This window comes from Alosa alosa, chromosome 11 (assembly GCF_017589495.1).
Source record: "Alosa alosa isolate M-15738 ecotype Scorff River chromosome 11, AALO_Geno_1.1, whole genome shotgun sequence".
NCBI lineage: Eukaryota > Metazoa > Chordata > Actinopteri > Clupeiformes > Clupeidae > Alosa > Alosa alosa.
In genome coordinates this window covers 11,115,496-11,138,798 of record NC_063199.1, presented here as the reverse complement: position 1 = coordinate 11,138,798, position 23,303 = coordinate 11,115,496, and the positions used below count along the sequence as shown (strand labels likewise).

Below are 23,303 nucleotides of genomic sequence, written 5' to 3'. Positions count from 1 at the left end.
AGGAACCGCATCAAGAGACTTCATTTGTAGTCAAAACATCCCTGCTGAAAAAAAAACCAGCTTATGCTGGTAGCTGGTTTTAGCTAGTCTTTGCTGGTTTTCTTCCAGCTCTTGCTGGTCTTTGCTGGTGTGGCTGGTTGGGCCACCAGCTGGATATTCTGGCGTGACCATCTGAGGAAGATAGTCATGCTGATGACCAGCCTGTCAAGCTTGACATTGTTGGTGTAAGATGGTCATGCTGGTTTGCTAGAATGACCAACATAAGATGGCATGGCCAGTTAAACCAGCAGTGTAGACCAGCAACACCAGCTAAAATGACCAGCTTAAGGTGGTACGACAAGCAAAACCATCTGAATTACCATCATAAGCTGGGTAAACCAACTGAAAGTATGTTTTTGCAAGAGTTTTGCTGGTCTAGCTGGTCAACCAAGCTGGTTAACAACCTGATCAACCAGCAAACCACCTTAAGCTGGTCAGGCTGTTTTTTTCAGCAGAAAGACCATTCTTGGGCCTTGAAAGCTGAATCTTAACAGTTGAACCTTATCATGTAATTGTGCCTCAACAGCCTTAGTCAGCTTTAGCTCTGGCCAACAGTCTTATTAAAGTGTAATAATAAGATGTTTATTTGAACATATGGACAAGACCTATCCATCCAGGCCTAATGTATGTCTGCTGTTTTTAGATGGCCAGTGATCTGACAATTGAATAGAAGATTTCCCCATACCTATTTGCACATGGCAATAAGGTGTTAGACACATTGCCCAGCCCCTTCACAGTTCAACATGTTCCATTTTCTTTGTCTGCATCTACTTTCTCAAGATTGCGCTGTGCCTGACCTGAGCCTGATTACATGCACAAAATATGCACACACATACACACACCACACACATACACAAGTGTAAGCGTGCACACACATGCATGGTTGAGTTTACAGTTGAGTGACCAGGATGAGAATTGAATGTTGACCAACGGTATTGGGGGTGAGATTAATAGTTTGATGTTTAGTGAGGTAATGTTTAATCATTCTGCCATATTGTTGTGCAACTGATGACCTGAAGTCATCCCCAAGAGTTAAGTTTTGTTCTTTATCTCAGTTTATTATTTTGTTCATTGATGAATTTCAATATTTCAATATTTAATTTGTTACATGAGGGATTGCCTGTCTCACCTATGTACATAATCCACAAGTATAGCTACTTCATGAAGAAGCTATCCCCACCATGGAAGTAGTAAGTTTACAGGTAAGACCACAATTAGATGCCCTTTCAATGAGGGAACTGTTAATTGATGATCTTGGTGCTGCATTTCGCTGAGAGTATGCACACACTACCGAATTGTGGTATTATGGTATTTATGACAGCCTATATTTGTGACCAATTTGGACATGTATTTCTAGAACTGCTTGAAATTACTGTGATGACTTGATGACACTGAATCAATTCAAACCACGGTAATCAATTAGACCTCAAGGCATAGCGAGTTCTTTCCTGCCCTCTGGAATGTCTTTTGTTATTGATGAAGTAGGGGGTTGGTAGCTTAGCCTACCTGCAGAGCAATCTCATCAAAATACCGCAACTTTCCTATTGTAAATAAAGATAAACAGACAGTTCTATGCGAACACACTGATGCTTTTCATGATAAAATAACCAACTTTCAGGTATTATTGTTTAACTTGTGATTAGTTCTAGTCAGCTCTTTGACTGGGCTGATAACATAGTCTGGACTTTTCGAATATCGCTCTAGGGGGTGGGTAAACCACGCATTGTGCGCATGTCTTGATGTCTTGCAGGAAAGTTCGTTCATTGACTGCTTGGTGAGCAGAGCAGAGTGGAAAATCGTGGCGGAGAAGGGAGCTCGCCGCTACCTAGAAGACACATCACTGGCCAGGCAAAATGCAAAACGACGGAATTGAGAAATCATCGTTTTGCTTCTTAATGTTTCATATAACTGCGCTTTTGTGTAAGTTTTTCTCACTGTTGTAAACGGTTAACTGTTACCCTTTCATTTATCTTGACAATGCGAAACTTGTTACATTTATATTTATTGTACAGGAAAGTAACTAATTTTTCAGACAGCGGAAATAGCGGAAACTTACTAACGTCTGAAACGTTTTAACTGAAGTAACTGCAAAATAAGTGTATGGATGCAGTGATGAATGAACATTTGTGCATGGTAGTTGTTGATCAGTTCTGCATGCTTTTAACTTTTGCTTGTGCTTGGTAGGCTAACCTACATTCGCATGATTCACATTATACGGCAGAATCTTGTGATGTGTGGTGAGGTGAAAAAGCCCACCGGTGGCTGGGACAGTAGTTTTAGATAACGTGCTGTTATTTCATGAGAGAGCTGAATGTTCATTGACCATAGGCTACTGCATGCAAATGTAGAATTTTAAAGTCCAAAATTTTAGCTCTCTCGCATGAAAGACACCACAAAGACCTTGCACGAGAAAATCACAAGAGAATGACATAAATCATAAAAATGGAAACGGCATAACTATGACTATTTCTTCCCTTCTACAGTTATCGGCGCCCTAGCCCTGGCCGAAGAGCCGGAGTTTGGAGACGTCTGCACACAGGGGAGCTGTTACCCTGCTACAGGAGATCTCCTTATTGGGCGAGCTCACCAGCTCTCAGCCACCTCTACTTGTGGCCTTGTCAAGCCTGAACCTTTCTGTATCGTCAGTCACCTACAGGTAACTAAAAGTGAGACTGGATGCTGTAGTGGTTATGCAGAGATGGTTATGCATCTTGGAAAGAGCACACTTGCTCCTAATCTATATACTTTAAAGGTGATTCCACATAAAAGTGCTTGCTGTAGGAATATTGCAGCAGCTGATAGTTTAGTCTATAATAATCACTGTGTGATTGCAATCTACTCCTGATCTACTGTCTGATTTAAGCAGAAGTCAGTGTGGGAACACCTCCAAGGGCTCTTGGCCCCCTTATCATCCCAAATCTGTTGCCTGAATCATCTTCGATCTCATTTATGGTTGAGCATTCATTGTTGCAAGACACTAAGAGAAAACTAGGCGTCTAGAAGGATTATTGTGTTCCAAAATATTATCTGAATTGTTGGATGGCGGTCCTACTCTGATTATTTAGAGACTTCAACAGCAGTTCTCTGTATGCATGTTGAATGTTTGAATTAAATTGGTCTTTGTAGATAATTACCCCAAACAAATGTCTTTGTACCGACCTGAAGGGTGGAGCCTATTATCAAAGTATGCAGAAAACCAGACCTAAGGCTGTCATCTAAGATTTCATTTCTTAAGACATCGTCTGCTTTTGATCAGCAAGACAAGTTGTAACACCTTGAACAAACAGTGACTGAGATTAAGTTAGACCTCCCTCTTCTTTACAGTTCTAGTTCTCCATGTAGACACCAAACATGATGCTTGAAGATGCTATTTTCAGTACAGTGGAGAAATCCTTCCTTTTCCCCTCTTGTCCCCTCTCACACATTCCTCCCCTCACTCACACACACTGACAAGCAGAACATCTGGAGAGCAAATGACATCTCTTCTGTGCCCTGCCTCTCATCTAGCAGGGGGGTCATAGTGAGCCAGTTGTTTTGAGCTATGTGACTTCAAAGGTTCTTAATTATGGCCTCCATATGAAGTAAAGGAAATCAGAGTTACCATAGTGCTAAACAAGTAACCTGAATCAAGTAGGTCATTAGAATGTGAAATGTTCTGTCTTTGGAATGTCGCTGACATTTAATCCTCCCCCTTTGCCTCCCCCAGGATGAGAAGAAGTGCTTTGTTTGTGATTCCACCGAGACCTACAGTGAGAAAATGAAGCACACTACCAGTCACAGGATTGAGAATGTTGTGACAACTTTTGCCCCCAACCGCTTGAAAACCTGGTGGCAATCCGAGAATGGTGAGTTCTCATGGGAAAAATGGGAGATGAGGAGGAGGAGGTGGAAATAAAGGCGAACTCTCTCCCTCCTGTCCTTTGTCTGGTCCCCTGTAATCAGGCCATCACTGAGGGTGTCAAAGCTTTAAGGCAAACATGTAATTGCTGACCAGACACGGTGGAGACCCACCATTTAACTTGAAAGTAATCGTCTTCCCCCTGTGAATGATTAACAGGCTGGTTGTGGGAATTGGTCAGTTTAGTGTGTGAGTAGTCAACTGCATGATTATCTATTAGAGCTCATAGACACCATCACAGACTCCTGACTCCATCGGACCCAGTGCTGTGGCATTACTGTTAAAGCCCATGAAACCAGAAGACTGAGAGTAATGTGTTAAGCATTAAGATGGTTTGTGGGGTGTCCAAGAGTCTGGAACTGAAACATGGAATGAAAAAAATGAAGTCTCTGGTTGAAACCAGAGAAGCGTGTGAGAGACGGGGAAGAGTGTGGGGTGGTCAGACAGGAAGGGAGTCAGGAAGGGGTGGGAGGGTTGGGCATATATCTCCTCTGAGAAGAAAGGAAGTGGTTACTCATCAAAAGAATGAATGAATGGTCACTCGTGGATCAGGGATCTGTAAATCCAGCTGAAGCAAGCTGTGCTGTTTTTATGATGAAGTGAAGCGACTGCCTGTTGCTTTGACCCAGCCAGCATGGTCCCAGTAAAACACAGGGCAGTTCTCTTCATGGCAGCTCCAAGGATTGCACCTAAAGACCACTTGCACTCAGGACACTGTCCCTTTTGCAAGCTTACTGCACTTAATCACCACTTTCATTCGAAAATTCTAAAACAACGATGTTTTTCAATATTTAAAATAACAATACTTAAAATAACATTTGATAAATGAACCTTACATTTTTCAGTAGCCATAGTGTAGATTTGAACAAAATCTGTTTTGGTTCTTAACGGGAGCATTTACTGCCTGAAATATCCGATTTTGTTTACTACGCCGTTTCAACAGTACATGAACGGTTAGACTGAGAATTCTCGTCATGAAATTAAAATTCCATTGGAGCTCCAAGCGGATGTGTACACGCAGCCTTACAACACTGTTTACAGCTCTTCGAGTCATGGTAAAATGTAATTTTTGGTATATAGCTAATTTAGATACACCTATGGTGTGGGTGCTTGCGTTTCTTTAGGAATCCGCAGTCTTGATTTGTATAGAAAAGGATATTAAGACACATACACGCAAGACGGTGGAAATACGGGACCGGCGGTAATAGGGGGAGTTCCGATATCATTAGCTGAATCAATTGTTGAATTGGTTTAAACCCACAAGAATATGACATTGTAATAAACATAAGAAACATGCATAATCCCCCAAAGGTCTGACTGTGTGTGACATTAAGAATGTAAGTGATATTTTCAGTCTCATGGAAATAAGCCTAGATGTCATATACAGCAGTACATTTGTATAAATCTAGATTTTCAGTAGTATTGGGGGCTTAATGATGAAGAATGCAGTTGAATCTCTTTTTGATTTATTTTCCCAACTTAAACTGAATTCTCTCTCTCTTTCTCCCTGTTTTCAGGTGTGGAAAATGTAACCATCCAGCTGAATCTGGAAGCTGAGTTTCACTTTACACATCTCATCATGACCTTCAAGGTACATATCAACTGCTGTTCTGTTGTTATTAAAGAAAATGGTTTCAATGCATTTTGGACGTCATTATGATGGTCATTTTCTGTGAGTTGTTAAAATGCTCTTGGTGAATATTGATATTTGATCAGGGTGCAATCACAGTGTTTCCCAAGACATTAACAACAGGATTGTTAATGTTTTCCTTAAACATGCATGTAGGTTTGTTGAGAGACAAGGGGAGGCTGTGCAAAGGTGCACATATCTCTACAATGAATGAATTCCATCCAATTTAAAGTACAACATGCAGAATCATTGTGTGGTGGTCAATGTTGATATTGTGGTGGGCCACCACAAATAAGTCAATATATGGGAAACACTGAATCATAAATGTTGTCTTTGTCTCCAGACTTTCCGTTCTGCAGCTATGGTGATTGAGCGGTCAGCTGACTTTGGAAGGACCTGGCAGGTATACCGCTACTTTGCCTACGACTGTGAAACCTCTTTCCCATCCATCTCCCAAGGGCCAATGAAGAAAGTCGATGACGTCATCTGTGACTCCCGCTACTCTGACATTGAGCCTTCAACAGAAGGCGAGGTTAGTACAGAGCTCCAGTCCAACACCAACTTCCTCCTGGGATAGTTTTCTTAATAGTAGAATGATGAAAATCTACACTCTACACCATTTTTATCTTAACTTATATGTAAACTAAATGCCAACCAGTCCACAGAAGTAAGTAACACATTGAGCTAAGCAAGATAGAATTTCATCTAAATAGATTAAGCAATCTTTAACGATACCGAAGTGCTTAATCTAGATGAAATTTGATCTTGCCTAGCTCAATGTGTTACTTACTTCTGTGGACTGGTTGGCGTTTAGGAAACACAAGGTATTTTAATTGAATCTGCATATATGTAGGTCATCTTCCGAGTTCTGGATCCTGTGTTCAGGATTGATGATCCATACAGCCCCCGGATCCAAAGTAAGTAGACTGCATCAAGGCAGAAGGACAAAAAGTTGAGTTGAGTGTATCTGCATCTGCCTCTATCCTCCCACAGCCACACTCACAAGGACTATTCACTCATTTCAGATATGCTGAAGATCACCAATCTCAGAGTGAAATTCGTCAGGCTCCACACACTGGGGGACAATCTGCTGGACTCACGCATAGAGATCAAGGAGAAGTACTACTACGCTCTGTACGACATGGTGGTCAGGGGAAACTGCTTCTGCTATGGCCATGCGTCCGAGTGTGCCCCGGTAGATGGAGTCGGTGTTACTGAAGGCATGGTGAGTCTGTCATTCCTGTTAAATCCACTTGTGTGTTTGTGTAGTTGTAGGTGTAGGTGTGGGATGGTAGAGGCAGCGTGTGTGAACACACATAGGTTTGTGTGCACTGTAAAAAAGGAAAAGTCAGGGCTGTCAATTTTCAAGTTTCATGTTAAGACTTCAATCAAAATGGTCTTGCTTTAACATTGATGTTGCAATGCCAAGTATATCCGAATGCCTACTGTCAGTACATGTCTCCACCTGTAATGACGAATATTTAATGTAAATTTAATTTAAACGATTTCTTTGGAATTACTTGCTTAAATTGGGTAATCACAGCATGAATCAATTTTGTAAACCGGATGAGAAATGCTGGACTAATTTCTGACATTTCATTGCAGCTGAAACCAAAGCAAAAAAAAAAAAAAAAATGAGTGTGGAAGGCTGTGTGAGTGTGTTAGGGTTGATACCGTCTTACCATTTTGTCTATGTCTGTAAAAAAACCATGCAATGAAGTTCCTGTTTAGTCTACACTGAGCTGTTTACACTCTGCAGCTGGCTAGAAATCCTCCTCTATTCATAGTTGCATGTTGCATGAGTCCTTAATTCTCTGGTTTCTTCTTGTACATTTCCCATGAAAGACTGGCTTCTTTAGCAAGATTCCAGTCTATGTGCTAGCATTTATTTAATGCAGACCAGATGCCCAAAGCTAAGGATAAACATCTCGCACAGCCACCCGGAGTGGGGGCTCTCAGACTGTGCAGGGAAAGCTGTAGCTAGACAACATCGTTTGTTTGTAGTTGCGTTCTCTCTCAGTGACATCCCCTCAACCCTAATTCATACCCAGGGGAGGGCTGTTCAGAGGACCTAGACCTAGAGCAGAAGTGGTTGTACTCAAATCCCCTTGCCTGTTTCTGTTCTATGACTGTAGGTTCATGGTCACTGTATGTGCAATCACAATACCAAGGGACTGAACTGCGAGAGATGCCAAGATTTTTATCATGACTTACCCTGGAGGCCCGCGGAAGGCCGCAACACCAATGCTTGCAAAAGTAGGACTCCTCTTCATCAGCATTCTACTCTTTCAATCCATTTGACATATATAATTACAATGATTATTATTACATTATTACAGAGTGGTTTTAAAAAAAGAGAAAATGAGTGAAGATTATGGTTCAGTGTGATGATTCCCACCAGCTAACCATTTTTCCCCTTGCAGAGTGTAACTGCAATCACCATTCGGATGCATGCCACTTTGACATGGCGGTCTTCGTGGCCTCGGGCAATGTGAGTGGAGGAGTATGTGATGAGTGCCGGCACAACACCATGGGCAACAACTGTGAGCAGTGCAAGCCTTTCTTCTACCAGCACCACGAACGAGACATACGTGACCCCAACATCTGCGAGCGTAAGTTCATCATTTCGACACAGTATACTGTATTTGTATAACTGTATTTCCCTATTGCTATTTTATAATTGAGATACATAAATAGGGCTAATAAGAAGGGCACAGTTTGGATGTAGTGTATAGCATGCCACACATACACACACTAGCACACACACCATGAACTGCACTTGTTTTGTGAAGTAGAGCTTCTGTTCTCTCCTCTTCCTTTGTTCTCTACTGTATTCTGATCTGTCATCTTCCTCTTTAGCGTTTGATATTCAGTCCATGTCATGGTTTGGATTCCTCAGTCTTGTCTGCCTTTTGTATTTAAAGATTCCCTTTGTGTTCTCCTCTCAGCCCCCACTTCCAGCCAGCGTCCCATATATCTGATAGCACGCATGCCTCACTTCTTTCTGACCTCTTTTTCTGCCTCATGAACACACCATCATGCGATAATGTCTGATCCTGCATCCTGTTTATGCTCCGCTCTGTGTCGGAAGTCGTATTACCCCCCTGAAGTTCCTCCTGTTGTAAATATGTCTCTGCAGCTTGTAACTGTGACCCAGTGGGCTCTCTGAATGGAGGGATCTGTGATGCTCTGACTGACGTCTCGACCGGGTTGATTGCTGGCCAGTGCCGCTGTAAGCCCAACGTGGAGGGAGAGCGCTGTGACCAGTGCAAACAAGGTCACTATGGTCTGAGCGATGACCATCTGGGCTGCAAGCGTAAGAATCCTCGTCCTATACTTTTAAACATGGCAGTTGGAATACCGCACTTGTATCTGTACAAATAGTCATTTGAGCTTGTGATGTGATTTGCTTTGTGTTCTCTTGTCACAGCGTGTACCTGCAATGCTCTCGGGACAGTTCCTGGAGGAAGTCCCTGTGAAACAGACAGTGGAAGGTGCTACTGCAAGCGTCTGGTCACTGGTAGAAATTGTGACCAGTGTATGGTGAGTTCCATTGATATATGGGCAAATGTATGGGAGAGCAAATAGAAATAGATACATCCTCAATGATTACACAAATCATTTGACTTGAAAGGTTTTTAGAAAATGTTTGTGCAATTTCTACTTTCTATACCTGTCCCTATCACCTCAGAGTGATAGGGACAGACTTTCGTATTGCCCTAAAGCTCTTTGACTGAGAGTGTTTTGTGGGTGGTCTAGCCTTTTTACGATGTGTACTGAGAAGCTGTTTGTTTTACAGCCTCAGCACTGGGGGTTGAGCAATGACATGGATGGCTGTCGCCCATGTGACTGTGACCTCGGCGGGGCACTCAACAATGAGTGAGTACTCTATCAGTTATTTGTTTAAGTTCTCACACTGAATGCCCATCTAGCCGTAAGAGTCCTAGCTGTTTGTCTTAATGCAAATCCCCAGCTGTTCTGCAGAGACGGGACAGTGTCAATGTCGGGAGCACATGTTTGGCCGGCGCTGCGACCAGGTGGAGTCAGGATTTTACTTCATCGGACTGGACCATTATACTTACGAAGCAGAGGATGCCAAATTTGGGCCTGTAAGTATAACATCATCTTTTAATATCAGTTGATATGCAATTTTAAAGTTTTAGTTTTTTTTTTTACAATTTTAGGCCACTTTGGATAAAAGCATCAGCTAAATGCATAAATATATATAAATATAAATGTACTGAACTGATACTTTTCTCTTTAGGGCGTGACAGTGGTGCAGAGGCCTTACCCTGTCGACCGCACTCCCACCTGGACTGGCATTGGGTTTGTTAACGTGCCGGAGGGGGCATACCTAGAGTTTAACATTGACAACCTTCCCCACTCCATGGAGTATGACATCCTTATTCGCTATGAGCCTCAGGTAATCTCACTTCCGGACTCCATCAGAAAAAAGAGTGTCCAAAGTAGTCTGAGCTCCCCTCATATGTGCTGTGTCCGTGTCCCTGTGTGTAGTTGCCAGAGCAGTGGGAAGAGGTGTTGATGACTGTCATTAGGCCCAGGGTGATCACAGCAGATAGCAGATGTGCAAACACAATGCCCGAGGACGACAACCAGCGGCTCTCTCTTCACCCCGGCTCCAGGTGGGCCCCTATTGTTCTCTCTCTTTGAATGACTTTGTGTGTGTGTGTGTGTGTGTGTGTGTGTGTGTGTGTGTGTGAGAGAGATTGAAAGACAAAGAAAAAGAATCTTCTTGGGTGTTCTCGTGGTCCTACTCCAGAGGTGCTTTTTAAGTGGACTGTATACCCGTGTAGGACCCGAGTCTTGTAGATCAAACTTATGCTTCAGCTTTTGATGAGTCTGCCAAGTAAAGAGTCTGTAAGAGTGAGTCTGTGGTTCTACTCCATCTATGTTTGTCTTCACAGCTCGATCTACACATCTACTTTATTAAACAGGACGTAGGAATGTACTACGTTAAATGTTAAATGTTATGTTATTGTTAAATGTACTATGAGTTAATGTGGTCTTATGATTTGGGTAGGTATGTGGCGCTCCCCAGGCCTGTGTGCTTTGAAACTGGCCTGAATTACACCATCCGGCTTAGTCTGCCTCTCTACTCCACACTCAGTGACATCCAATCCCCCTACACCCTCATAGACTCAGTGAGTTTCATCTTCAATCTTTGCATATCTCTGCATATTTTATTAGTTGAGAAATAATATTCTGTCCATGATTCATCACAGATGCAAGCACTAACACACATTCTCTTTCTGTGGTTAGATTGTGCTGATGCCGCACTGTAAGAACCTGGAGATCTTCTCAGGGTCAGAGGGAGGAGATGTGGTGACCAATAACGCCTGGGACACCTTCCAGCGCTACAGGTGTCTAGAGAACAGCCAGGGGGTGGTGAAGACCCCATGACGGATATCTGCAAGGACTATATCTTCAGTGTGTCTGCACTGCTACACTCAGGAGCTAAAGGTAATCTCAGTCACACGCCCAGGCACCTATACACACAGGCACAAGCAGGCACCCCCTCCCCCTACACACACACACACACACACACACACACACACACACACACACACACACACACACACACACACACACACACACACACACACAGAAAAAACAATGCAGCTTTGATTTGCCCACATGCACATGTCTCTTTAGCCCTTGTTGTAAATCTAGCCTTTCCTCACACTCAGTCAAGCATTTGTCTAGATCATACACTTGTCATTTAATACTCTAGAGTTGTGTTTGTGTGTGACCTCAGGCCTTCCTCCGTCTTGTGTGTATCCTCATGTCTCTTTCATCACTGAGCCACAGAGATCCCGCATGGCCCCTGTTACAAGTGTGAGCCTGTCCAAAGCCTCAGGCTTGATTACAGAGCTCGGCTTCTCAGGCATTCCGTCACATGAGAGACTTTCTCAAGCCAGCTGTAAATCTCCACTATTGTCAGACTGTGGTAGATGTACCCTCGAGGCACAGGATGCAGACTGCAATTTTGGCAGGTCTGATAATTAGAATGATATGCTGAATTCATAAAGCAGCTCCACAACAAAAACCCAGCGACAGATAGCTCGATAGACAGCACTCTGAAAGCATAAAAACAAAATACTTGATTAAGTTGTTTTTACTAAGTAGTTTAACTTGTAATATTTAGTTGATTCTGTGTTTGCGTGAAAAGCAAAAAGGTGCGTCTTTGGCTAGTTCCTGACTTGGCTTTTGCGCCTGGCACCTTCTTGCTTCGTATGCATTTCTTCCTGTTTGATGAATAGGATTTTCAGCCCAAGGACAGTGAAAAAAAAACTAAGATGTGCTCCAGATGAGCAGGATAGGTTATTAAACCTGTGAGATGTGGGTGCGGAAATGTGATATGACTGTTGTAAATAGTATTAAGATTCACAGACGGTTGGGAGTTCAGCCTTTCTTTGAACTGCAGTCAGCCATAGCAACAGCTGTCATCACGTTGCCCTAAAGAAAGAACAGGCTTTGTAGGGGTTCTCATCATGCTCAGCTAATTGGGAAGCTCTAATACAACTTGACACAATTCTTAAAGGTCCCATAACATGAGAATTTCACCTTTCAGTGCTTTTACGCATGTATTTGAGATGGCTGCCGATGCAAGAAGACAGACATTGCAAAATCCAGTTTTTGTTTATGGGCTGCATAGGTCTGGAAACATGTGATTCAGTCAATAGAATTGTGCAGCTTGTTGAATAAAACCACATCAGTTCTACTTATCTGAACAAAGTTTCGAAAAACGAAAGTCAGAAAGGTTGCTTTTATCCTGCATTCTCGGAACGTGCCTGTGTTTGTTAAGGTACAGGCACACAAACAGGGCGCTGAAAAGGGCTCTTCAGATGGTTATAGGGCTGCAACGATTATTTTTAATGGTCGACTAATGCCGAATATTTTCTCGATTAATGGATTAGTTGTTTGATCCACAAAATGCCAGAAAATGGGGGTCAATCATCGTTTCCCAAAACTCAAGATCAGCTCAAGTCTTCAAATGCCTTCTTTTTTTTCCCCACACACCAAAGATATTTAGTTCACTGTCATAGAGGAGTAGGTAAAGCTGAAAATATTGAAGTTTAAGAAGCTACAATCAGAGAATTTGTATATTGTATATAAAAAGACACAAAAACCGAGTAATCGATTATGAAAATAGTTGGGGATTAATTTAATAGTCAACAACTAATCGATTAATCGTTGCAGTCCTAGATAGTTGTAAACAGTGTTGTGGTGCTTCTTCCTTTTGGTATTTTGACTAAAGTATGCACAGATGTTTTATTAGGACGTCAAAACTATTTAAAGTATGTAAACCCTGTATCTGCTCTGGGTGTCTCAGGAAGAGTGTGGAGAGGTCTAAAGGACTAATAGGGGGTGGCTGTGTCCCGGGTGGGAGGTCATCAGGGTCCTCGCCACTCTCAGCTGTTTTTTCTAGCTTTCATGTCTGACTTTCCAAGTCAGCACACCTGTACTTTTAATTAATGTTTATATAGACAAGCTTCCCCAAATCCTTTTCAGATACACATAAGGTAGTTAAATAAACCAAACTGTGGAATGTGGAACTCATATACACAGGGACAGAGCGTTATTGATTTGTCATGGTAATTGTGTAACTTTGCTTTGTTTTCCTGTTTTTCCAGCCTGTCAGTGTGATCCTATGGGGTCCCTCAGCACAGTGTGTGACCCAAATGGTGGACAATGTCAGTGTCGTACCAATGTGATGGGCAGGAACTGTGACAGCTGTGCCCCAGCCACATTTCTCTTCGGACCATCTGGCTGCAGACGTGAGTTAATGAGGCAAAAAACAAGCAAGCTACACAAATGTGGCCACTTCATTTTTGTTTTTGTGAACCTGTTTTTGACTGTTCTAACCCCCCCACCCCCCTCTCCACTCCTCAGCGTGCGAGTGTAACCCTCAGGGCTCCCTCCATGCTTTCTGCCATGAGGCCACTGGTCAGTGTGAGTGTGTTCCCGGTGCTTACGGCCGACAGTGTGACCGCTGCCTGCCTGGCCACTGGGGCTTCCCCAACTGTCGGCCCTGCACCTGCAACGGCCACGCTGACCAGTGCGACGTCCACTCAGGAGAGTGCCTGGCCTGCAGGGAACACACCACCGGGCACAACTGTGAGAGGTCTGTTGCAAACTCTACCCCAGTGTTGTTCTCTAATGTGTATTGTGCAGTTGGATGTGACTCTCACAAGAAAAGCCTGCAAGCCACGGTGCTTCACCCACGCAATTAGGAGTACATTATGAGTCATTCATATTCCGAGAGTCGTGGCCATGTAGCTCACAGATCATACATTCTTTTGCCCATTTTTTTTTCTGAAATTCGGTACCTGAAATTCCTACAACTTGGTCCTCATCCACAGGTGTCTCAGTGGCTACTATGGTGATCCAGTTCTTGGATCTGGAGACCACTGCCGCCCATGCATGTGCCCTGATGGTCCAGGAAGTAATCGGCAGTTTGCTGGGGGATGCTACAAGAGCCCGGACTCCTTCCAGGTGTTCTGTGTCTGCAGCCCTGGATATCAAGGTAGGAAACACCCACCCAGTTACGAGCCCTCTGTCATCACTGCCAACACACAGCCATTTATAGTGAGACACTTGCAGGGGCTTGTTTGCGTTTTATAGCGGAGCTTCTTCCTTTCTCTCTCCCTGCCTCAATCATCTCTTCCTGTCTTTCAGGCGCCAGGTGTGATGAGTGTGCCCCAGGTTACTATGGTAACCCTCACCAGGCAGGAGGTCAGTGTCTCCCATGCCAGTGCAACAGCAACATCGACATGATGGATCCGGGCGCCTGTGACGCCAGCACAGGGGCTTGCCTCAAATGCCTGTACCACACAGAGGGCCAAGACTGCAGCCGCTGTAAGCTGGGCTACTATGGCAATGCCCTCACCCAAAGCTGCAGAAGTAAGTCCCACCATGACATGCTTACATGCCCATCATTCTCCTATGGTTCATTATTGTGATACATCAACAGGCAATCATTGTGCATTTATGGACCCATTTTTATGAATGTTAAAGAAATAAATGTCAAATGTTTTTTGCTGTCAAACAGCATTAAGCGGCCTGCTTTATCCCTCCTCCTGGTCTCCTAATGGGTGTTCTAATGTCCTTTTATCAGAATGCATCTGCAACCACCAAGGCACTGCCCAGGACTCCTGCCCCTCTCTGGGAGATTGTCACTGTGACCTCTCCAGTGGCCAGTGCCAGTGTCTCCCCAATGTGGTGGGACAGCACTGTGACCTGTGTGCCCCCGACACCTGGAACATGGGCAGCGGCAGAGGCTGTGAGGACTGCAACTGCAGCCCAGAGCACTCGTACGGGACCTCCTGTAATGAGGTAGATATGGGGGGAAGCTTGCCTTGTGTGTGTGCTGTGGGAGAATTCCAAAGCTGTGATGTCGTATAATGTGTAACTAGGCAGTGTTGTGTGTGGTCGGTTTTTATGGTTAAATTGTATGTTTATTTTCAGTGTGGCTGGAATATGGATGTCCTGTTTTGAGTGACTATACTTGTGAGTTGTTCATGCAGACACTGAGCCCTGTCTTTGTGCCCTGTACAGATCTCAGGCCAGTGTTCCTGCATGCCTGGCTTTGGGGGGAGGACATGTCATGAGTGCAGAGAGTTATTCTGGGGGAATCCAGAGGTGAAGTGTCACGGTGAGTTCAGGGTCTTTGCTGCACATTGCTTAATAGTTCTACTGATTACAGATGAATTATGATGCAAACATGTAGACTTGTATGATATCACTTATCATAAGATGGTAATAGAGAATTTTTACTGAAAAGAATTATGTTGAGCTGTGTAAACCTACACAAATTAAGTAGTCTAAAACTGTTTCAGCTGTTTTGTCATGTTTCAGCTATTATATCAACTAAACATTGCAGTCCATGTCCCTTAAAAAATAGTCATTTAAAATGTTCCATACAGTCATATCTAAAACATTCCAATGCTAAATCCTCTGCATGCTTTCATACTTTGCTGGGCATGTGAGGGGTTGTAAAGATGTCACACCACTGGAAGTCCCCCTCATCACCCTCCTGCGGAGAGCCAGCTGTAGATCTCTGCTCTGGGATGGCCCATCTGTCAGTGGGCTCCAGATTAGGGGCTGGAGGTACTCCTCCCTCCACTGACGGCATTCGCTCTGAGAGCATGTAGGGGATCTGTCTAAGCCTCTCAATATCCTGTGCGCGCTACAATACACCTTTGTTCGGACACTCTGTGAGGAGGCTGGGATGGCGATGCAGGACCCTGCAATAGAAAGGAGCCTTTTGTCCAGTGCTAAAGCGCTGAGTTCTTTGAACAGACTGTCATGGCTGAAGAGCATGCTGACTCTGAACGGGTTACTTGTGTGGAAGGTTCTGCCATGAAAAGTGAGACACTGACTACTTTGGGTCTATAAGACCTTAACAACAATGAACTCAGTCTTTGCAATGGCCAGTGTCAGTTGTTAAATGCTCTCATCACCTCTATAATAAGTGGTGATGACGTATGCATTTTACTTAACACACTACAGCAAGTACTTAGTTGGAGGTAATTAAGCAATCAATGTTTCAGTGTTATTTCAAACTAAATTTTTCTTATACTTTGGCCGAGCTTTATAGACCTCTTCAACTCTGATTCAAACATCTGGAAAGAGGAAACCCCAGTTATTCAAGGGTGGAGTAACAGGGACATATTTCACATGCTCTCTGAAGTGACTGTCTATTGGGAAATGAATGCAGTCCTAACATCCTGTAGTCCCACATTTGAGTTTTTTTTTTTTTTTTGGATGCTGTCTCACCCTAAAAGTCTCCTCGGTCAGTCTGGCGGGCTCATGGTGAGTGTCTCTCAGCAGGCAGCGGTGATGGGGAGAGTGAGCTCACAGGGGCTCTGCCTGTTTGGATAGCCTGCAAGCAGGAAATGCCCTGTGTTTCTCCCAGATCAGATTGCCTCCCCCGCAAAAAGCCCTGTGTTACACAGCCACAGTTTGCTGTATTTAAACAGCTGAAATCAGTTTCCCCTTATTGTCAGAAAAGCACTTGGAAGAAAAGCACAGGAACTTTTGTTCCTATCCCAGGCTCTTACATGTTTAACATTTTAAAATATTTTTTTATTAAATAACTCAAATATCATTGATAAAAAGTAATTACGTAACTTTAATTAGGGCAAGTCTCAACCACATGCACCCATGCCTTAACAGAAGACATGGAAAGATGGCTTTGCATCCGCCATTAAGTGGTGGGTGCTGTAAAGGATGCCTACCCTCTGCAGCAAACTCATGTTGGAATGTCAGCCAGATGGTGATCTTTTACTGAGGAAAAAAAGCCTGCTTCTCTTGTTGCAATAGTGGTGTTGTTGTGAATGATGGAGAACACATGCTCTGTGGAGAAGGCATATCGTAAGGGTGAGAGCCTTGTCTGAAAGGAACTATCATGTTTCAAATCCCAGGGATAGATTAGGATTATGTCAAAATTGTTTGAATTCATCAATGGAACATGTGTTATTTTGGCATAATTAACATGTAAAGTTATACTAAATGATCAAGAACAAAGACCATCTGATTGCCTATACTGGTAATGTGTAGACTTTTGTAGTTATTGGCTGCTTGTTAGGTAGAGATAGATTGAGTAGATTTACTTTATTGATTGAGAAATTAACATGTTTTCAACTTCACAATATCTTTTCAAGATTCTAAATTGTTGAGTGGTTTATGTCGATCCTTGCTTGCTTATGTTGAATGAGACTTAATTGTGTGCCGTGTGAACGTGGTGGCTAGACATACATTTATAACACCACACCTGGCCCTACTTCATGGTGTGTGTTTGCAGCTCAGTCTGTGTAAACAAGGCATTGCTTTTATCTCAGAGAAGAGTGCATGGGGTAAGGTGTGAGTGTGTGTGTGTGTGTGTGTGTGTGTGTGTGTGTGTGTGTGTGTGTGTGTGTGTGTGTGTGTGTGTGTGTGTGTGTGTGTGTCTGTTTGGTCATGGCGAGAAACTCCATTTGTTTCACTACTACAAGCCCACAATACAGAGACAAAAGGTCACATTCATAGCATACCTCCAGCTAGACCAAACCTCATCGGTGCCGGGGGTCCCTGCCTGCATAAAACAAGGATTAACCCTGTTCTAAGCCCCCACTTCCAGACCCCATTGTGCATTTGGAATGCCCTGAGGTGCGCTTGAAGCTTTTGTGTGTGTGTGTGTGTGTGTGTGTGTGCGTGTGTGTGTGTGTGTGTGTGTGTGTGTGTGTGTGTGTGTCAGTGTCTGTAAACACTTACTGTGGCATTTGTCGGTCATCACCAGCGCGAGTATTGTTTGTTGTGGGTCTGGCAGCACCAAGTGGGGCAAATCAGGCCCCTTTTGTTCTCCATCAGTGTAAGAGGCCCTAAAGGCTTTGAAGTGGGCAAACATTCCTGGCCCTTTCTCCTCCCCCTTGGTCACTCTCTTGACCACTCTCACGGCAGAGTTCTGTGGTTACTGTGTCTGACCTCAGGTTTTTTACAGCCAACAACCACGTAGGAACTAAACCCTGACCAAAGCATAGTTTACTTTTACTTTAGTGGAGGGAATCCTGTGTGTTAATTGTGTTAAATGTATGTATGTAGTGATGCATGTAATGACCTGAGAAGTGTGTGTGTGTGTGTGTGTGTGTGTGTATTTCAGCTTGCGACTGCGACCGCAGGGGCACTGCCGAGCCCCAGTGCAACAAGGCCACGGGGCACTGTGTGTGTGTGGAGGGTGTGTCGGGTCCCAGGTGTGATACCTGTGCTCGGGGATTCTCGGGCGAATTTCCCAACTGTGAGCGCTGCCACCAGTGCTTTGCCGAGTGGGATGTGATAGTGGGCGAGCTCACCAATCAGACCCACCGGCTAGTGCAGAAGGTCAACGCCATCAAGGCCAGTGGCATCACAGGGCCTTACCAGCAGACCATAGACAACGTGGAGAAGAGCGCCAGCTCCATCCGCAACATCCTGGCACAGAACCCAGCCACGCAGCCCCTCACTGAAATGCAGGCCCTTTTGGAGCAAGCCACGTAAGCCCAACTAATTCATCCCAGAAACCTCCTTACAGAGCACTCGGTGAAATGCTTAAAAGATAAATCAACCCATTTCTGACACTTTTTTTTAATAAACTTTATAAACAGGGATCTGGTGTCAGAAATGACCAACAAGTTGAACCTAACTGAGGAGGCTCTGGACAAGGTTTCCCTGGAGAACAATGTCACAGACACGAAGCTGGAGGCCCTCAAAGAGGATGCCCAAAAACTGGAGCGTACCGCCAAAGAGCTTCTGGAACAGGTGGAGTTTGTAAAGAACTCTGATGTGCGTGGTAAGTACACCAGTCATTTTCAGCTATATACAGTAGGCTGTAAACAAATGATAAACATGCTATATTATGTTAATGTTTATAGTCAGGTTTATGTTTGCTTTGCAGACAATTTTATCCAAAGCATCTTAAAACATAGAATAACAGTAAACATTACAGTAGCATTACAACGTGTCTCATGTAACTACTCACTGACTTGTCTAACCTGTCAGTTATATAGACAGAACTTAATCAAATTAAATTAACTTTCATTTTTAGAGATCGGGGAGGATTAACTCTAAATTGTGTTTTGTAGGAGCCACAGATAGCATCACCAAATACTTTAAGCAGTCTCTGTCAGCGGAGGCTCGAGCCAATGCCTCTAGCAGTGATCCAGACAGCACTGTGGAGCAGTCAGCTGCTCTGCGCCAAGCGGTGGAGCAGAGGATGAACGAGACGGGAGATGAGTTTCTAAACAGGCAGGAGGAACATGCCAAGAGGCTGGACGATCTAGCTGGACAGCTAGAGACCCTCAGTCTAGTAGAGCTTAGTGAAAAGGTATGACAGAACGTGCTCACTTTCTATCACTATGTTTATGACAACAGGGTGACTGAGTCACAGACAGTGTGTTTAGATGCTGCTTTTCTCATTTGATTTATCATGTTTTCTGAGTCTTAACATGAATAGAATTCATTGGTGTGTGTTGATTGTTGTCCGGCAGACGTGCGGTAGCCGTGCCGACTCAGAGACCTGTGCAGACTCCCCATGCGGGGGTCTCAGCTGTCTGGATGCCAATCGGGAACAGGAAGTGTGGCGGGGAGGGCTGCGATGGCCTGGCCACCCTGGCGTCCAGCGCCTGGCACAAAGCCAAGGACTTTGAGAAAGAGATTGGCAGTGCTATGGAGGAGGTGGAGAAGCTCTCCAAGCTGGTAAGCTACTAATTGAGCAGTTTTCGGTCGTGTTGTTTAATTCCAAACTAGAGTTTACTTGTTTGTGGTAAGAACTAACTCCCTATGAAGCCATGAAATACACAATCTCAGTAGAATGTAATAGCTCCACTTACTTTTCCTTAAAAATCACAAATAAAATGTTAGCATGATGTAATATTTTAAAACCCTTCTCATGCCATCATACTTGTATGTGCAGGTTTCAGAGGCGAAGGTCAAGGCAGACAATGCCAAACTGAGTGCTCAGGGCGTCCTCTTGAAGACCAACGAGACCAAGCGGCGTGTGGACCAGAGCAACGAGGAGCTTCGTGAACTCATCAAGCAGATCCGAGACTTCCTCACCCGTACGTTGGCTCTCCCTCTCCTCTCCCTCTCCTTTCTTCTACTCTCCTCTCCTTTCCTCTCCTCGTCTCTGTGCTTTATCAGAGCTGGCCCCTCCTCTGGGGAGTGTGGCTCAGCTCAGGGTTGTGTTGAGGATGGCACTGTGTTGGTGTCTGGTCTATGTCTGCTGGACTGCTCTCACACTGCTTAAGTGGCCCTCAGGAAACAACCTTGGAGGGACTGTTGGGGGAAAGGGCTTATGTTTGGAATGTTGGCGTGGGACCGATGACCATATATGGCATAGTAGCTTTAGGCTGTAATATCCAATGTAATGTTGTGGTTATTAACACCAGTTGAAGTATCATGCAGCTGTGGGCTGTAGTGAGATGTAGTGCAGTTTTGGGAACTGTAAGGAGGCTCCCTGCTCTGTTTGGTCACCCTGGTTATGACTGTTTCCTGTGCGGACACAGAGGATGGTGCGGACTTGGAGAGTATCGAGGCCGTGGCTAATGAGGTTCTGGAGATGCAGATGCCCACCACACCGGCCCAGCTGCAGAACCTGACCGATGAAATCCGCGAGCGCGTAGGAAGCCTGTCCAGCGTGGAGGACATCCTCAACCAGAGCGCTGCCGACATCCAACAGGCAGAGAGCCTGCTGGAACAAGCCCGCAAGGCCAGGTCAGTCAAACAGATGTGAGATGAGGTGTTGGGATGGAAGAGTCAGAGAGGCCCTTAGATTTCACTGCTTCCTCTGGTAGCTCTGGCCATTCAGACACAATTAGGGAGCAACTTCTACGCAGCAAACTGCTGCCATCTAGAGGCTATGGTATGGGATAACATAGCACATAGCATAGTGTTACCGTAGTAGGGTGGAGGGGCCTTTATAATAAAGCCAGATGTCTCCCAGATGTTGGGCGTGTAGCCAATGTGTGAGCATAAAAAGCAAATCAAAACTTAATTGTTGCTGCCAGGCAAACACATAATTTGCTACAGGAAATATATCTTGTTTCTTAGTTGTAGCTAAGTAATCAGTTTGATGGCACAAATTAGTTACTGTAGTCCTTAAATTCACAGCAAAGAAGCCACAGGATATCCGTGGCACAGCCGTGATGGTGAAGGAGGCCCTGGATCAGGCCGAGAAGGCTCAGAACACAGCAGCTGAGGCCATCAAGCAGGCCACCACGGACATCAAAGGAACACAGGACCTCCTCATCTCTGTGAGTAAACACACAGAGGGCCTGGGCAAGGAAGCACAACTTTCAAAGATAGAAATAAGATACGCCAAACAGAACATTAACTGTCACACATTTATGGGATAGAAATAGGGTTTAGGTGAAGTCTGGGTAACAATTTATAATAAATTTCAATGAAATGGAAATAAGTCAAATCAATGTTGCAGTTGAAAGTATTTAAACATTTGGGTATTTAAACATTTGAAACTTAACAGTATAAAGAAAATAGCTACCTACCAAACTACATACATTAAAAACAGTACACTTCTCCATATTGTTGCTTTAATAACGGACATAGGTAGTATTTAGTGGTTGTTTGAAATGTTAATGTATTGTGGTCTGTTTTCTGTGCCAGGTGGAATCTGAAACAGCAGATTCTGAGTTCAGGCTAAATAACGCAACACAGAGGCTACATCGTCTGGAGAAAGACGTGGCTTTGCTCAAGGAGAAAGCCCAGAACACCACCAGCACTGCTGAGAAGACAGAGCAAGACATGAAGAATATCAACAAAGTAGCTGAACAGGTTAAAAAGGTTAGAACGGTTGCTCCAGACTTTATTTTCTGTGCTTATTTGTATGAAACTGAATAAATTAAGTTTAAATATGCTAATGACCATTCTGGTAGCAGAAAAATATGGCTAAACAGAATAGAGCTTTCTCCTTGCTGAAGATACACTGAAGTACACGATCTTGGGAATATGTTCAAAACAGCATCCTGCATACTTGCTTCTTATTATTTGTAATGTATTTGTTCAGGATCTGGACGGTGACATAAAGAGTAAATACAACACAGTGGAGGGACTGATTACAGAGAAAGCAAGCGGCATCGCCGACGCCAAGAAGAGGGCGGAAATGCTACAGCAGGAAGCCAAAGACCTGCTGCTGCAAGCTAGTGACAAGCTGCAGCTCCTCAAAGGTTTGTCAAAGAGACTCCTCTGAACGAATAAAATATAACGCAAAAATATAAAGCGAATGTCTTATAGTTATGATGGTCTCCAGATATACATTCATGGCACTATCAAAATTGATCAATGGCCTGATGTGTCTCTTTATCACTAGACTTGGAGAAGTCTTATGATGACAACCAGAAGACGTTGGAGGATAAGGCCAATCAGCTGGTGGACATGGAGAAGGCTGTGCGAGAACTGCTCAAGGAGATCAGCCATAAAGTCACTCTTTACAGCACCTGTCTGTTTTAACACCAGGAGGAACAGTCACTAATTAACAGGCCGTTTACAACACTAATCTGGAATGCCATTCGATAAAATAGAAACTATAGGAAAATGCCATGTATTCAAGCTGATGGTATAAAAAAATATCTGAATGAGTAAAAGTTAAAAGAAGCAAAACATATTGAAACAAACTCTCAATGGCCCAAAGTCGTTACATTTCACTTTAAATACTGAGAGTGATATTGACTCTGTCTAAATTAAATGTTTAATTTATAAATTCCTGTCAGAATTGGTCTTTTTAAACTCAAAGTTGTGTGAACCAATGTGTTTAAGCAATTGTAAACTGGAAAAAATCTCCACCCATACAAATTGTTTTTCAATGACTATACTTATAGTCTGTAGTTATATAAACTATAGTTTTCAGGCTCATCAGCATTTATTCTGATAAGATTTGAAAGGATTACTTCTAGCTAGTAACCACGTGAGGCAGTTTCCTGGTGATTCTGGGCTCTCCCTCAGGTTTGACCCAGTCTGGTACAGCACCTTCACCAGTGTTCAGGCAGTGTTGACTACACTGGAGTGTGTTGTATTTCTTTTTAACTGACAGTATTACATTGACGTCGTTTGATCAGAGAGATCTGGCCAATGGTCTGGCCCTTTCCATGCTTTGTTACATTTGAACAGTGCTGACTGTCAATTCAACACATTGTTAAAGCAAAATTGGAACATTGTTTATTGTGTCATACATTTCTATGTTGATGT

General features: G+C 43.8%; 1 protein-coding gene across 1 annotated transcript; it reads left to right on the top strand.

The window, feature by feature from the left end:
- Window positions 1–1,823: 1,823 nt before the first annotated feature.
- Window positions 1,824–23,272, top strand: LOC125303981 (laminin subunit beta-1-like). The gene is given in 35 exon segments (XM_048258016.1): window positions 1,824–1,959; window positions 2,523–2,695; window positions 3,746–3,884; window positions 5,455–5,528; window positions 5,911–6,099; window positions 6,421–6,484; window positions 6,593–6,792; window positions 7,703–7,823; window positions 7,991–8,179; window positions 8,707–8,883; window positions 8,998–9,110; window positions 9,367–9,446; window positions 9,541–9,676; window positions 9,832–9,990; window positions 10,083–10,210; window positions 10,609–10,729; window positions 10,848–10,977; window positions 10,980–11,048; window positions 13,223–13,366; window positions 13,482–13,713; window positions 13,952–14,115; window positions 14,268–14,492; window positions 14,707–14,924; window positions 15,147–15,243; window positions 18,229–18,598; window positions 18,710–18,894; window positions 19,187–19,428; window positions 19,592–19,666; window positions 19,668–19,799; window positions 20,017–20,161; window positions 20,609–20,820; window positions 21,218–21,355; window positions 21,726–21,902; window positions 22,126–22,285; window positions 22,429–23,272. Coding segments are annotated over 35 exon segments (5,385 nt in total). The 5' UTR covers window positions 1,824–1,892; the 3' UTR covers window positions 22,569–23,272.
- Window positions 23,273–23,303: the final 31 nt, after the last annotated feature.